Genomic DNA, 15905 nt, shown 5'->3' with positions numbered 1-15905 from the left:
TTATTAAACAGTTTTATACCTAACAAAGCCAACATCTGCAAATATACGCAGATGGGCATTCAGCTGAGCTGGGCATTCAGCAACAACCGCTTCCACAGTCCTAAGAGATGGATGCCATCACTTTTTACAGACAAGAAACAGCCTCACCGAGTTGAAGAAACTTTGCTTTGGGTCACCCAACTAGTAGGTGGTCCGAGTCAGGATTTAGAACAAAAGGCTGTAAGGCCTGCAGGAGCCCACCATCTGAACCTCCTCAGGCCTCAGCTTCCTAAATGCAGACCGTTCACCATCCCCGTGCAGGGCAGGGGACCAGATGAAAAGGGGTCAGCCAAGGACCCCCACCACAGGCCAGTCTCGGAAACGGAGAAAGAAAGCCCCACAAAACGGGGGATGGGGAGGAGCCGGAACAATCTGTCCACGGTACAAAGGAGGGGAAGTCAGACCCAAGAATCAAAAAGGCAAAATGGCAGAAGTGGACGCGTGTGACGCGAGGCTGCGGCCTGCGGGGACCTGCACCGCAGAAGCTCAGCACCGGCCCGGGGGCGGCGGCGACAGGAGCCGCAGGGAAGTGACAAGTCCCCGGGGGCGCGTCGCCCCCTGCCCCCCCACCCCCACCCCCGCCCCCCGACTCGGCCCGAGAGTCCGATCGCGGATGCCTGGGACTTGGCGGAAGGGTCCACTCGGCCACCCTCCCCGGCAGGCCCACCTTCAGCCGCCGCGGACCTGGACCGAGCTCCCAGGAGGGGAGCGCCCCCAACGCCGACGCCCGGCGGCCGGGCTCTGGGGCTCGGCCTTTTCACGGGCCGCGGCGCTGCCCGGCAAACGGAACACGAGAGAATGGCGTGTAAAACAAAGGCCACAGGGAGTTGGGGAGGAGAGGCGGGGAGAAGCCCTTACCTCATGGTGGCTGGGCTCTGCTGCAGTTCCGGGAGGTGCAGGTCCCTTCGGGCTTTCTCCTCAGCCCTCTGCTCCTTTGCGGCTGAGCGGCGGCGCGCGTGCGTGTGCGTGGGCGCGCGGGCGAGGTGACCGCAGCGCTGCGTCCGCGCGCGAGGGCGGCCGTCTTTGTTAAAGGGCGGACAGGAGCGGGAAAGGGAAACTAGAAAGTGAATCTGATCCCCGACTAGGCGGAGTCCAGCTCCGGGAAACAGAAACTTCTCGAAGAGCTGAGTCGGGGCGCCCCCCGGCCGGGCTGAGGAACCGCTGTGAGAGGTTTGCGCAGCACGGGGACGTTCCGGGTGGAATTTGCAGCTGGGCCTTGAGACTTTGGTCTTGGCTGCTCAGCTGCCTTCTGAGTCTACGTGCCTTAGCTTTTTGCGGGTGGTTGTTATTTGTTGGATTTTTTTTTTTTTTCCTTAGCTAAGATGACTGGAAATATTTCAGCGTTATTTTTGTTGGGTGGCACCGATGCTCTTTATAGCTTTGTGCATCCTAGGCTAAAACTCAAGTCTTGAGTTAACAAACACAAGTGCAATGCCGTGCATATGTGCCGTGATTTTCACTGGGTAAACCTAGAGAAATTTGGGGGCCAAAACGTGTATATATTCAAAATTTTGGTAGCTATTCCAGGTTCCCTTTGCAAAGAGGTTTTTACACCCCACCCACAATTCTATGAAAATTCCCTTCCCTTCCATGCCCTTGACAACTGAGCTTCCTATAATAAGGTCCTATAATAATATAATAATAATCCTATAATAAGGTCCCATCTTTATGATGGAGTTGGCTTCCCCTGGTAGCTTAGATGGTAAAGAATCTGCCTTCAATACAGGAGACCTGGATTCGATTCCTGGGTAGGGAGGATCCCCAGTCAAAGGGAATGGCAACTCACTGCAGTATTCTTGCCTGGAGAATCCCCATGGACAGAGGAGCCCAGTCCATGGGGGTCACAAAGAGTCGGCCATGACTGAGCGACTAACACACACAACAAAGATAGGGTGGTTTGGAACCTAAGCAGAAAATATCGAATGCCCATACACTTTACCCCCTTCAAATTCATTCATTCGTTCTTTCAACACTTTTTTTTTTTTTTAAAATATTTATTTGGCTGCACTGGGTCTTGGTTGCAGCATTCAGGATCTTCAGTTGCAGGATGCAAACTCTCAGTTGCGGCGTGTGAGATTGAGTTTCCTGACCAAGGATCGAACCCGGGTTCTCTGCATTAGGAGTGCGGAGTCTTAGCCACCAGGGAAGGCCCCTCAACACATTTTATTAAACAACTGCTGAGAGCTAGACATTGCTCAAGGCCCAGTCAATATAGCATGGAATAAAACAGACAAGGGACAAGCCCTCCTCCTTCCTCCCTCCTCGCCCAACACACTGTCTTCTGCATTTTGTTCCTGATTATGCACAGGGTAGAGATAGTTCTCAAACTTTGAGAAAAAGTGTTCATCATCACAAAGTTTAAAAGGCACAAGCTTATCACTTTTATGCCTTGGCAAAATGCCGTGCTGGGCACTTTGTTTTTCAAATGAATGGACAACAATGTACAGGTTTTGCTATGTGTCCGTTAGTTTAAATAATGCTGACTTTGGCTTTGCAAGAAAAGGGGGCTTATGCCTAAATCCAGTTGTTGCTCCCTCAGAATTAAGTTCAGCGTGGCTAATTAACAGTGTAGGTCCGGAACGTAGGTAGTTGTGCCTTTTTGATTTTGTTACACTTGTTTGTTAGGAGTTAATTTCTAGTGTGAGAGGTGAAGGTAAAGAACAAATATAATATTTTATGTCAGATTGTGCTATGGAGAAAAAGCAGAGAGAGGGTTGGTGTTTTATTGTTATAAATATATTGGGGAGGAAAGGTTTGAGGTGGGGGAAGAAGTGAGCACTGTGGATATGGGGTCAGGGAAGAGCCTTCCAGACTGGGGGAACAGGAACTGCAATGGCCTAGAGATGGATGCATACTTGGCATGCACAGATGGTGTGGTTGGAGTGGAGAGGGCAGGGAAGAAGTCCTAAGAAATGAGGTTGGGAGGTAATGTGGATGTGGTGGGTCTGTAGGCTATGGTAACCTTTAAGTGGGAAACCACATTTTAGAAAAAGTACTGAATGACTTATTTGGAGGTACAAAGATATGCCCAGAATCTCCTCCTTCCTGAAGATTTAGAATATTTAATAGACCTCTGTTGAAAAATATTTCCAGTTTGTTGATTGTGTTTTTTTCTTCCTTGTTCCTACTTCTTTCCTTTCTTTTAGCTGTAGGGCCAGGAGATAGTCTTTGGTTATCAGTTTGAATGAACAGCAACTAAACAGTAAATGATAAAAATCAAAAGGGGAAAAAAATCCTGATTATCAGCTTGTTTTGTTTAGGATTTCAGATTCAGAAAGACTAAAACGATCTGTAAAAAGTTTAAAGGAATATGCATTATCAGGATTGAGAAGAAGCAAAGACCCAGCTGTTGAGTAGGTGTTGAACATGCTGAATTTTAGATGGAATTTGAATATCAGTATTTTTTTCATAATTTGTCGGATTGGGTGAATTCTTGGGAAAATTAGCAGTGTATTGTCTTCTGAATTTATTCTTATCAACCTGTAAAACACAGCAACTGGAGAAAAAGAGAAGTAGAACATGAAAAATGGCAACTAATAGAAAATCTGTTTGGGAAACTGAAAACTTAGTAACTCTTCCAAGGTACAGATCTAAGCCGGAGTTTCTCAACCTTGGTGCTATTGACATTTGGGTTGTGGGAAGCCGTGCAGTGGATTTTAGGATGTTTAAGCAGCAATCTTGCATCTATCCACTAGATGTCAGTAGCACCCTGCAGTTACGACAAACGAAATTAACTCCAAAGATTGCCAAACCCAACTTTTTTTTTTGCCTTCGGGGCAAAATCCTTCTCTCTTCCCCACAATTGAGAATCATGTAACACCCTCATGAATATACCTAATTTATTTGAATTAGTCTTCACAGCCCAAGCTGCAAGAGATAGAAGATGGACTTTAGGTCGGAGAGGAAAAGTTGAAATCAGATCACAGAAAGTCAAGGGTGGTACTGGAGTTCAGGAGGTGGCCCAGGTGAAAGAGTTGATATCCAGGACAATGACAGAGAATGCTTACTCCCTTAAGCACCAGCTCCAAGTAGAGGTGGCTGGGTCTGACTGGGGACAAGGTCCAGACCTATGGACACCGACTGAAGGTGGGAAGTTCAAGCTGGGGCATGCTGTAGGGTGGAGGCTCTTAGTCCCTATGCAGGTCCAGTTCTAGCAGCCTCAGGAGAATGGAGATACTGGTGGCCAGGATGGTTCCCAAGTAGGTGGATCCTGTGGTGGTGTGTAGACAGTGGTTATCAAAGACCTAGGCTGGGGCACTTATAATAGTAGTGAATGGCCTGAGCTAAGGTTTGGCCTGATTTAGGGTACATGAGAGACATTCCCTGGGCACTCGGGGAATTCTAAATAAGGACAGTGAATAACTGAGGTTCTGCCAGTCATTTACATGGGAGTAACAAGCTCCTGAGATTCAGCTGTCAATTTAAAAACTTCTTGGTAATGCCTGGAGATACTCATTTGTAAATTCGGCAGTAGTATTTTCAATACCAGAAAGCATCTCTTTTCCTGGATTCACTGCTTGTTTTCCTCTGCAGACATCCAGGCTGTCCCACCTTTTAGTTTTACTGAACTGCCCGAAGAGCAGAGATGTCTTCCAGAGTTGTGAAAGATGGGTGAGAGAGATGGTTGTTAGGTTATTAAACACAATAAGTAAATGTGATCTTTGAAGCTTGTCAAACACATCACACAAACACACTGCATAATCCAGAGATTTATTTTGCCTTAATGAGCTCTGCTTTCTGAGTACAGATGGTGTATAACAATATTGGAGAAGAGTTAGCCATTCAAGAATTGACACTTATCCAATAACTATTTGATTTTCATATTTCTGACCTGGAGGAGTTGGCAGTGGGTAGACTTATTTTAGTACCTTACAGCCTCCTTCCTCAAACACAAGCGCTTTAAGTCATGTTTTTGTTAATCTAATAAACCTCTAGTTTTAGTGATACGGAAATTGTGAAGATTGCTTCTCTGTAACTCTCATGCCTGCTCCTGATACAAACCTTACTCACTTCAGTTCCTATAGAATTTCAGTAGAAATCCAAAGCCTTGTCCAGTAGGTCTGTGAATTCCTTGGGGACTTGTCTTTTCTGTGGATTTAGGATTCCCACCAGGAAACACAGGCAGCCTCCAGAATGTGGAAAAGGTACCACAAGGATTGTCTCCTAGGGCTTCCAGAAGGGATTTGGATGTGCCAACACCTTGATTTCAGGCCAGTGAAACCCATTTCAGGCTTCTAGCCTCTAGAACTGTAAGATAATAAATGAGTGTGATTTTAAGCCACCCAGTTCATGGTAATTTATTAGAGAGCCACAATAGGAATGCATACATCTTCCCCCCAAAGACGGACAAGAATGAAAAAACAATGACATTGTTTCCTTAATTTTCCTTTTAAAAATGTTATTTATAGGGCATTGTCTTTTAACAAAATGTTATAATCAAAGGTGATTGCTATAGATGGTCTCTCAGACTCTTTAGCATCCTTTTCCTATTTATTCATCTAACTAAATCAGTGCTAGCAAATGACTGAATCAATAGTGCTTCGAGCAAAATGGCATAAAGCAATAGAAATTGCTTGGAACAATTTGACAATGAATTACATTTCAAACATCTTCATGTAGAAAACTGACCTTTAATTGACTATGTATTTGTTTTTGTTTTTGTTTTTGTTTTTGACTATGTATTTGTTTTCCTGTCTGTCTCTCTCACTAGATGGTAAGCTGCTTGAGGTTTGGAGGAAAATGTCTGCTTTGTTCACTGAGGGGTAGCAGAATATGCCATCCCCAAATATGCCACCTTGCCATAAGGGTTATTTTGAGCTGAAGGCAATTGAAAAGAAGCAGATATAAGAAAAGCTCTCTGTTCTCCCCCATCTGCCTGGAAAATAATGTCTCTCCTCTCTCTACCAGGAAGGACAGAAGTTAATCACCTGAGACAGCTCTAGTCCCTAAACAGCCCAGAGACACTGACAGAAAGACACATGTAACAAACCTTATAGGCAAACTCTTACTTTCCATTAGTTTCCCCGATATTTGCCTTCATACAATTTGCGACTCAGAAATTTGAAGTTCTTTGCCTTTGCCTTATCATTTCTCTAAAAATGTATCATTTGGTTGTTAGGATGCTATATAAGCCCACATTCTGGTCACACCTTTGAGTTACTCATCACTGGGTACTCATGGATATGCCTGATGCATGTGTTAATAAACTGGTTGTTCTCTTGTTAATCTGTCTTTTGACAGTTTAATTTAAGGCTGTAGCCAATAAACCTAAGATGGGTAGAGGTGAAAGAACCTTCTCTTTGCTCCTTCACCCTAGTACTTTTGGTATCTAGCACTGAAAGCTATTTATTGATAAAGTGAATGAATTGAACATTTTATTTTATGTAAGTCCAGTGTTTTTTTTTTTTTTTTGCTTTAAATCTACTCAACAAACTACTATTTTTTTTCTTTTTTTCCCTACTCTATAACATTCACAGAGAAATGGTTCTTCTCTCTCTTCTCTCTCTCTCACATGTAGAGGCATGTATGTTCTGACTGACTGTTTTTTTTTTTAAAGACAATTCACTGAACACATTTTATTTACAGTTTTGTACACTGTCTTAATATGAGTGGGATTGCTTTTCTACTTGAGGCAATTTTTAAAGCAAAATAACCTAAGTAATACAAAGTGTTAAAGTACAGCGTAAAGATACAAAAACAGACATACTAATTCTAATTAGGAATGTAATTATGATACTATATTTTTTATAATACACAATTAAGTTTAGGAAATCACACAAACATAGATCAGTGATTTGAATGAAAAGCATATATTTGTAGCAAAGCATTGTAGTTACAAAAAAAATTACCAAAGAATGCACAAAACTAATGTTTATTCTACCTTTATGTCATATTCCTAGATTCTTCACCAATGTTACATGAGAAAGAAAAACTAAACCAAAACACATGAAAAACTGAAATCGGAATCACTAATGTTATCAAGTAGGGAAGCAAATAAAATTTAGCAGCCATCAGCAAGAGTACAGGACAGATAATGCTGTAAAAAGAAACAAAGAAAATTGCCAGAAAACTATGCATTATACTCTTTCAAACCAGTAAAATACGCTCCTTCATATAAAGGAATGTAAGCAAAATCATTCTCCTGTAAGGTATAGAAATGCAAGTTCTTTTTTTAATATTGTAGATGGGTCAAATGTTTTTGTAATGGTTAATTCTATTAAGCTATTACAAAGTGGGCCAGGAACACATGTATGGATTCTGGGGATGATATGATGTGTACTGTAATACTTTGATTGGGATAATGGACACTCTAGCTAAAAAAAAAAAAGAAAATATGAATACAGAAGTACAAGACAAAGGCTAATGAAACTTCCTTTTATCTTAGCAACATTTAGATGGAACTCAAATTTAAATGCAGTCCATTCTGCTTTTGAAGAGGCATTCCTTCAGCTCCCAAATCTTGATTGCTTGAGGCAGTTGCCTATGAGAATACTCAGAAGGTGTCTTCTTAAACAACAAACCTATTTTTAGTGGTGGAGCTGCTTAGTAGCTGTGTCTGCATGGGACTGATAACCAGTTACTATTTTTGGAGGAAGTCCTAACTTTTCCTTGTATACCCTCCCTATATGTCTAACAGTTTCTCTGTTTTCACATTCAGTAGTCCATATTGCTATTTTATCACCTTTCAGTTCAGTTCAGTCGTTTAGTCGGTCCGACTCTTTTCAACACCATGAACTGCAGCACGCCAGGCCTCCCTGATCATCACCACCTTGCAGAGTTTACTCAAACTCGTGTCCATGTCTTATCACCGTTAGCTCTAACATTAACAACAGCTCCACATACATCATCACTGTAGTCATCAAAAGATTCTCCAATAAGGCACAGCAGTGTCTCTAGCCAAAAAACATCGAGGTCACTTCGTCTCTGCTGTTTGTTCAGTGTAATTAGCCATTGTCCTCGTTTGTTTTTCTCATCTTCCCACATAGGCTCAATACCATCCTTAAAAAGTGAGTAGTCACAGCCAGTCATTAAATTACTAGATAACTGGATATGGTTGTACAGAGCCCAGAAGTCTTCAATAGTATCAAACTTAGAGATCAATCGAAGGTTTGCTTGCCAAGGTTTGCTTTTATCATTTTTAAAAAACCAGAGTGCCCATCTGTTCTGTAAAGGGTGTTTATTTAATCCAGTGTTCTGGGTTAGTAACCTCCTGATTAGATTCTGTCTTCTCTTCTGTAGGCGGGGGATTGGGAATAGGGGTGGTTTCCAGTTCTACAGTCGCCATCTTAGATCGATCTGATCGCACAATCGCTCCTGAAGGCTGTTTCCCTATTTTCTGAATACAACTAATGTTTTATCAGGTTTGAGTAATTGTTCAAAGATTACAGCATTGTGGTGAGTTACATAATGCGTTTCTGAAAGTCACAAGCAGAAAAGATGATTGGTATATATTGTGACAGTAGTCCATATTTCAGTGCCTAGGGATCACAGCAGAGTTCTCCAAGCCAGGAGCCAGCCTCAGGGCCCGCTCATAATACTCCAGGGCTTCATTCATTTCTCCTTTTACTTTGTGGATGAACCCAAGGATACTCAAGCTTTCTATATCTGATGGATTTCTCCGGAGTTTCTTTGAAGCCAATTTCGTCAAAGAATTGATGCTTTTATCCCTATCTGTTGATGGGCTTTCTATTTTTATTGCTTTTAAATAATGGCTAATTGCATCGACTTCAGATTTTTTGTGAAATTCCAGAAATCGGCCGTAGTGCAAATGTATGTGTTGCAGCACTTCTTTGTCGAGTGCTTTCATGCAGAGCACTTTTTGAAAAGTATCATCAGCTTTTCTGTGGTCACCTGCTTCTGCGTACATTTCTGCCAGGCTTGTATAAGCTAACTCAAATGTGGGCTTTAGTTGCACAGCACGTTCCAAATGATGTATGGCTAATGGTATTATTCTGTTGATGTTTTCTTTATCCTGTCCTTTAGGCTGACAGTTTGTAGCGAACTTTATTTGGCTTATTTGTGACTTGTAGCAAAGCCCTGTCTGGTGATGCAGGAAAGCAGAAGAGGGGGTTTCCTCCAAGGCCAATTTTGAGAGCCGAAGAGCTTCATCCAGAACGCCTTTTCTTCGGTAAAACTTGGCAGCATACCGAAAGACATAAGCCTTTGAGGACGCATTGGTCAGTGCTTCTTTGATGTACTTTTCTCCTTCAGCTTCTTGTTCTACATCTTGAAGCTTCAGGCCAAGAAGAGCCTTAATGTATGCATCATTTGGATTTAGCTTGACAGCCTGTTTTAAGGTGTTCAGACAAAATTCCGCACTAATCTGTGCTTTGTTAAAGCCCTCCAGGCGATAGACAACGATTGCATACCCAGTGCTGAATTCGGGGTTTTCAGGGTCCACTTCCAGAGCCTTTTCAAAGCAGACTTTGGCCCGTTCATAATTCTTTCCTCCACATTTCAGCAAGGCCCATCCTTCCTCACAGTCCATCTGAGGACACGCCATTCTATAGCTGGAGGAATTCCCAAGTTTCCTGCAAGTGTTCTTCACCTTGTCCAGGTAAATCTGGGCTTCTGCCTGTTGGCCCATATGGTAATGCAGCCAGGCATAGTTGCCCCAGGTAACCAGACTTCTCACTTCTGATTGGTTGGCATGTTCTTGCTGGCTTAAGTCTTCAGCTTTTTGTAAACTCTTCAGGGCTTCTTCATTCTGGCCTCTCAGGTGTTTCACATAGGCCAGTAAGTTGTATATTCCCACATTGTATTTGATGTCCAGGAACATAATCTCCTCCAAGACCCTGTTTTCTAAATCCGGTATTTCTGTCTCTGCAATGATCATATCCCATGTAAAGTGACATCTCAACAGTAGCAGCTTATCCTTGAGCTGATCCTCATCAGCTTTATAACTGTAAAAACAAAAGCAGATTTTCTTTGTTAGGTAACAAATAGCCAATAGAAATAAGCCAAGTAAAACACCTCCTATTTGGAGCCTAGCCTTGAAAAGGGCCTGCCTGCTTTGATCTTCCATCGAGTTCCTGTATTTCTAAGATCCATTTGGCCTCTGAATGCAGTTTGCTTGGCTCCATACACTGACTCCAGCATTTTCTAGCCATGAAACTTCTCTGTGCTTCAGAACCTCCTTTGTAAAGCACAGAAGATAAACTTAGCACACTGGATTTGGTGAGAATTAATAAGCCTATCTATGTAAAACACTTAGAGCATGCATATTTCATGTTATATAAGAGTTTTCTGTTTTCCTATTGCTGTATTTAAGGTCGAGACCAGTAAGAAACGCAGAGCCTTAGGAAATATTATTGACATCACAACCTTAGTCTGCAGATTATGTAACAAATTAAGACTATCTAACTGTGATCATATTTGACCCATTTATTTTAGTTGGATTTATTTGTGGGAAATATTTATTTATTTATATATATTCACAGAAATTTGCAAAGATAGAACATAAGGCAGTGTATCCTTGATCCAGTTTCTCCCAAAGATTATATTTTATCCAACTATAGTACAACATCGAAACTAGGAAACTGACAGTGGTACAATATGCACACTGTTCATTTTTCATTCCTACTAGTAACGTATGCTTCCCTGGTGGCTCAAACGGTAAAGAATTCGCTTGCAGTGCTGGAGACCCAGGTTCAATCCCTTGATTGGGAAGATCCCCTGGAGAAGGGAATGGCAATCCACTCCAGTATTCTTGCCTGGAAAATTCCATAAACAGTGGAGCCTGGCAGGCTACAGTCCATGGAGTCGCAAAGAATCAGAAACAACTGAGTAACTAACACACATACAGAGTAATGTATGAATGATCTAGTTCTTTGTATTCTTACCAGAATTTGATATTTCCACTTTTTTAAAGAAAATGTTATTAGCTCTTTTAATAGATGTAGAGGTAGCTCTTTGTGGTCTTAGTTTGCATTTCCCTAATGCTAGTGATTTTGAACCAGAGAAGGCAATGCACTCCACTTGGCCTTCTCTGACATCATCCGTTGGGGGACGGAGTGGAAGAGTCCAGATGCCTAGCTCATAGCCTGGTGAGAATAGAAGTCTTGGCTACCCACTCAGCCTTTACTAGCAGAGTTGGGAATGGGGCCTTAGTTTTTGTTTGACTTTTTCTGTGGTATTTGGCTAGAGTAGTGGTTGTTTATAAATTTTTTGTTTTGCTAGACTGTCTCCTTTTTGGGTCCTTTGGCTAGAGAGAGCAGGTTTTTCATGGGACTTTTCTATTCATGCCTACCAGCATTTCTAGGTTTCTGGCTTCTCCAGTACTCAGTCTGGGATATATGCAGAAAGGAGGAATATCCATATACAAAAGATTGAAGTTGGACCTGTTCCTTATACTATATACAAAAAATGAATTCAAAATGTGTCAAAGATCTAAATGTAACATCTAAAGCTATAACAATCTAGAAACAAAACAGGGAAAAAGCTCCATGACATTGGATTTAGCAACAATTTCTTGGATATGCTAAAAACAAAGGTAACAAAAGTAAAAATAAACAAGTTGAGCTTTAGCAAAACTAAAAAGTTTTGTGCATCAAAGGGCAGTATCAATAGAATGAAAAGACATCCCACAGAATGGGAGAAAATGTTTTCAAATCATGTACCTGATAAGGGATTAATATTTAGACTAATAAGCAGCTCCTACAATTTAACAACAGAAAAACAAATAACTGATTAAAAGAATGGGCAAAGGACATGCATAGACATTTCCCTAAAGAAAATATACAGATGGCCAGTAAGTACATGAAAAGATGTTCAACATCACCAGTCATTAATGAAATGTGAATCAAAACCATAATAAAATACCTCTACACATCCATTAGGATGGGTATTTATCAAAAACACAGAAAATACCAAATGTTGTCAAGGATGTGGAGAAATTAGAACCCTTGTGCATTGCTAGGGAGCATGTAAAATGGGGCAGCTGCTGTGGAAAATGATGATTCCTCAAAAAATTAAATATAGAATTACCATATACTTCATTAGTTCCACTTCTGGTAGATACCCAAAATAAAGCAAAGACTTGAATAGATATTTGTATACTTATATTCATAGCAGCATTATTCACAGTGGGAGAAACCCAAGTGTTCTCCAATGGGTGAATGGATAAGCAAAATGTAGTCAGTGCATACAATGGAATATTATTCAGCTTTAAAATGGAAGTACATTCTGACACATGCTTCAGTATGGATGAACCTTGAAGGCATTAAGTTAAATAAGTCAGTCACAAAAGGCCGTGTGTTGTATGCTTCCATATATATGAAATATCCACAATAGACAAATCTGTAGAGACAGAAAGCAGATTAATGGTTACCAGGTCCTGGAGTGAAGGATGAGAGGTGAGTGACTTCTCAGAGTGACGAAATTTTCTTAAACTAGATAGTGGTGATGGTTGCACTACATTGTTGTACTAAATACTGCAAAATTGTATACTTAAAATAGTTAAAGCTATGGTTTTTCCAGTAGTCACGTATGGATGTGAGAGTTGGACTATAAAGAAAGCTGAGCGCCAAAGAATTGATGCTTTTGAACTGTGGTGTTGGAGAAGACTTTAGAGTCCCTTGGACTGCAAGGAGATCAAACCAGTCATTTGTAAAGGAAATCAGTCCTGAATATTCATTGGAAGGACTGATGCTGAAGCTGAAACTCCAATACTTTGGCCACCTGATGCAGAGAACTGACTCATTGGAAAAGACCCTGATGCTGGGAAAGATTGAAGGCAGGAGGAGAAGGAGTTTACAGAGGATGAGATGGTTGGATGGCTCACCGACTAGATGGCCGAGAGTTTGAACAAGCTCCAGGAGTTGGTGATGGACAGGGAAGCCTGGCATGCTGCAGTCCTTGGGGTCGCAAAGAGTCGGACACAACTGAATGACTGAACTCAACTGAACTGAAAACAGTTAAAATGGTAAATTTTATCATACATGTATTTTATCACTATAAAAATTCATGTTACTAGCCTGAGTAGAAATTCTGCAAATTATGTAAATATGCATGCATGCATGCTAAGTTGCTTCAGTTGTGTCTGACTCTTTGCAACCCCATGGACTATAGCCCACCAGGCTCCTCTGTCCGTGGGATTCTCCAGGCAAAAATACTGGAGTGGGTTGCCATACCCTCCTCTAGGGGATCTTCCTTTAAAATATAAAAGCTAATTACTATGCCATCTGAAATGATCTCATGAACCTCCGTTGGTACCTTTTAAGAAACATCAGTTTAAAGATTAAATAAGGTATCATTGAATAGAGACTCTGGTTCATGTCTAGCTCTATCACTTATTATCTGTGTAGTCTTAACTTTTTAATTTAAAATTCGTTATTGGCAAAAAAAGTATAATACGAGTACTTGCCTCATAAGTTTCTTTTGTAAATGTATAATGTAAATGTAATAATTTACATAATACTTTGGAAGCCAGGCTGGCACTTGATAAGCATCCAGGACATGATATCTACTTTTCTATTATTATGATGATGATTTTTGTTGCTGTTGTTATTATTTTCTTATCAGTGATAATCCACTCTTATTTGTCTGTGAACCAAAGGAGGGGAGAAGGGTTGACAATAGGTCTGTAATTATGCATTTTCTGAAACTGTTGCCCCTTCAAAGTTTTGTACACTGGAACACTGAGGGCAAATTTGCAGGCCAATATTAATGTTTTTTTGATCTGATAAGATCCAAGGTTCTTTGAATCAAGATTCAGTTTAGATAATACAGTTTACATTAGGCCCTTTAGCTAAGGAAGATGTGGGAGTTCCCAAGCACAGAACTCTAGCCGAGCCCTGTGAACAGGAGGCTGTCAAGGATCGCAGGCCACCTGGCTGCCCCAGAGGACAGTTAACCTGCGAATCTTAGATCCAGTCAGATTGACAAAGCCTGACATAGGAGCCCGGCAGTGCAGATAGTGAGACCAGATGCCAGCAGAGAAAGGTCTTGTTCTCTAAGCAGTGAGCATCTCTTCCTCATCCACCACAATATTTCTCTCAAGATAGCTGAGAGACGCCACTGCTGTGGCTCACACAGCTGTGTGCACTCTACTTTTTTCCTCCTGTCGAGGAGCCAGAAAGCAACATCTGTATCCAGATTAACTGTCCATTCCCCCGCTAGCTCAGACAGAAGGGAGATTGGTGGAAAATTGTTTCAGAGACTGGGATTGTTCTCTCCCTTCCACCCTTTCTGTTTCCCTCCCTTTCTTTGGGTTTCAGCAAATTCCTCAGGAAGATGCTGACAAAGAAGGAAAATGAACTGATAAAACAGTTTATGGGCATGTATGAATGTGCATGTGTGTGAGTGCACTCACGTATACGTTCAGTCCAAAACAGTTGGTCAAATAGAAAAATAAGGAAATGGCATCACCGAGACTAAGTCTGTTGATATAGTATGGTTAAAATTTTTTCCAGAAGCTTTATACAGAAAGGCAGAGAAACAGAGAAAGGCTTACCTCATGGTTGCTGTGAATTAGGCAGCAGTTCTGCAATGCTTTGTCTAGCTGGATGGTCTTCTCTGAGGTCTGTTCTGTCTGTCTTACGGATTTTCAGATAAATTTATGCCCCAGGTCAGGGCTATATATGGGAGATGAACCACAGCTAATGATGTAACTTGTGGGTGTGTTTTTGCAACGATAAGTTGGAAACTGAAAGTAGAAAGTGAAATTAAAGTAGGCAGAATTGCAGAAAATGAAACTTAAACAGCTAATGCTTCCTTTGTTCTGTTTTGAAAATGGATTGAGAAAAGGCTGGTGGAAAGCAGCTTTTTGATGTACTGATTCCTCTCTTCAGGAATTAGCAAGCTCCTGCAGATGGTGAAGGACAGGGAAGCCTGGGGGGCTATAGTTGATGGGGTCCCAAAGAGTCAGACATGACTGAGTGACTGAACGACAACAAATTCCTCTCAGACTTTGTAAGGCCTTTTAGAAACCCAGGAACTAAGAGATGCCAGTAATGTAGAGTCCACTGAACCTAGAGCCAGGGAGTCCTGTGAAAATTGGCTCTGTGAACTGGCCAAAGTCATGCCCTCAATCTGTGCCTTTGTTTGCTCATCTGGAAACAGACATTGTTCTTTATATGGTATAAAATTCTGCAAGTCAGTAAACTGGAGCCTTAACTCAAATTTGTTCCTATTCTCTGAGAGATCAGTCTTACTAATTATTTTGTGCTTTTGCATACCCTTCTTTCTGGAGAATGATCAGTGATTTAAAAAAAAGAGTCCTAAAACTCATTATTTGTTCATGGGAACCAAGAAAACCTGCTAGAATCTTGAGACTTCAAATAAAACATGTTGGGCCTGAATGAAAATATTTCCTTATTTGTAATGCCCTCTGTTGTAGCCATCTAAAGTGTTTGTATTCACTAGACATGATTATCATATCTGTGTAAGACTGTTATCCTCTTGGTGCCCATGGCATCCACTTTGGCCTGCCTCAGCCTGGCCTGTGTAATCTTACAGAGTCATGGTGCTTGTGGTAAGAGGTTGAGAAGAGTAAGTGCTGATATGATGGAAAAACCCGAATGAATTTTTGGCCAATCCAGTACTTAGCAACTACTTGGCACATAAAAGCTTGCAAATAAAAGGTGACTATTGATGATGATGGTAATAATAGTAGTAGTAGTAGTGGTATTTTCTGTCATCAAGTTTAAATAGTGCTTTCTTAAAAAAAAAAACACAACACCTACATTCTTTCTTTTAAAAAAGAATCAGAAAAGGAGGAACTGTAAGAATGTGTTCCTCTTAGAAACACTTAAACACACTGCCAAATCTAAACCCTTCCTGCTTAATCCCTCCCACCCAGCTCATCTGCCATGTCATCCTGAACTGGTTAGAAAGTTCTACACAAATAAAAATTTCTGAATAAATTG

The 15905-nt window shown here is 41.3% G+C and overlaps 2 protein-coding genes, 1 long non-coding RNA gene and 1 pseudogene across 4 annotated transcripts in view; 1 reads left to right on the top strand and 3 right to left on the bottom strand.

Annotated features, from left to right (window-relative positions):
* The window catches only part of IFIT5 (interferon-induced protein with tetratricopeptide repeats 5), a 10162-nt gene extending 8977 nt beyond the window's left edge, over positions 1-1185 (bottom strand). Inside the window, exon 1 of the mRNA XM_010838507.1 lies at positions 898-1185. Coding sequence (XP_010836809.1) covers positions 898-902 — 5 coding nt within the window. The 5' untranslated portion in view covers positions 903-1185. The remainder of the gene's footprint in view (positions 1-897) is intronic.
* LOC104987526 overlaps positions 1134-15905 on the top strand; it is a 34245-nt gene continuing 19473 nt past the window's right edge. The window contains exon 1 of the long non-coding RNA XR_825133.1: positions 1134-1209. This is a non-coding gene — a long non-coding RNA (uncharacterized LOC104987526). The remainder of the gene's footprint in view (positions 1210-15905) is intronic.
* On the bottom strand, positions 6895-8346 carry LOC104987524 (annotated as a pseudogene). Its single transcript, XR_825132.1, has 2 exons — positions 7848-8346; positions 6895-7720 (listed from the first exon to the last, which is right to left on the bottom strand). The product of XR_825132.1 is annotated as a eukaryotic translation initiation factor 4E-like (transcript).
* Positions 8492-14624, bottom strand: LOC104987525 (interferon-induced protein with tetratricopeptide repeats 1-like). Its single transcript, XM_010838508.1, has 2 exons — positions 14492-14624; positions 8492-9941 (listed from the first exon to the last, which is right to left on the bottom strand). The coding sequence occupies exons 1-2, from the start codon at positions 14494-14496 to the stop codon at positions 8510-8512; spliced, it is 1437 nt and encodes a 478-aa protein (XP_010836810.1). The 5' UTR covers positions 14497-14624; the 3' UTR covers positions 8492-8509.

The sequence above is a fragment of the Bison bison genome, unplaced genomic scaffold (assembly GCF_000754665.1).
Source record: "Bison bison bison isolate TAMUID 2011002044 unplaced genomic scaffold, Bison_UMD1.0 scf7180017864097, whole genome shotgun sequence".
Classification (NCBI taxonomy): Eukaryota; Metazoa; Chordata; class Mammalia; order Artiodactyla; family Bovidae; genus Bison; species Bison bison.
This window is presented reverse-complemented; position numbering and strand designations above follow the sequence as displayed.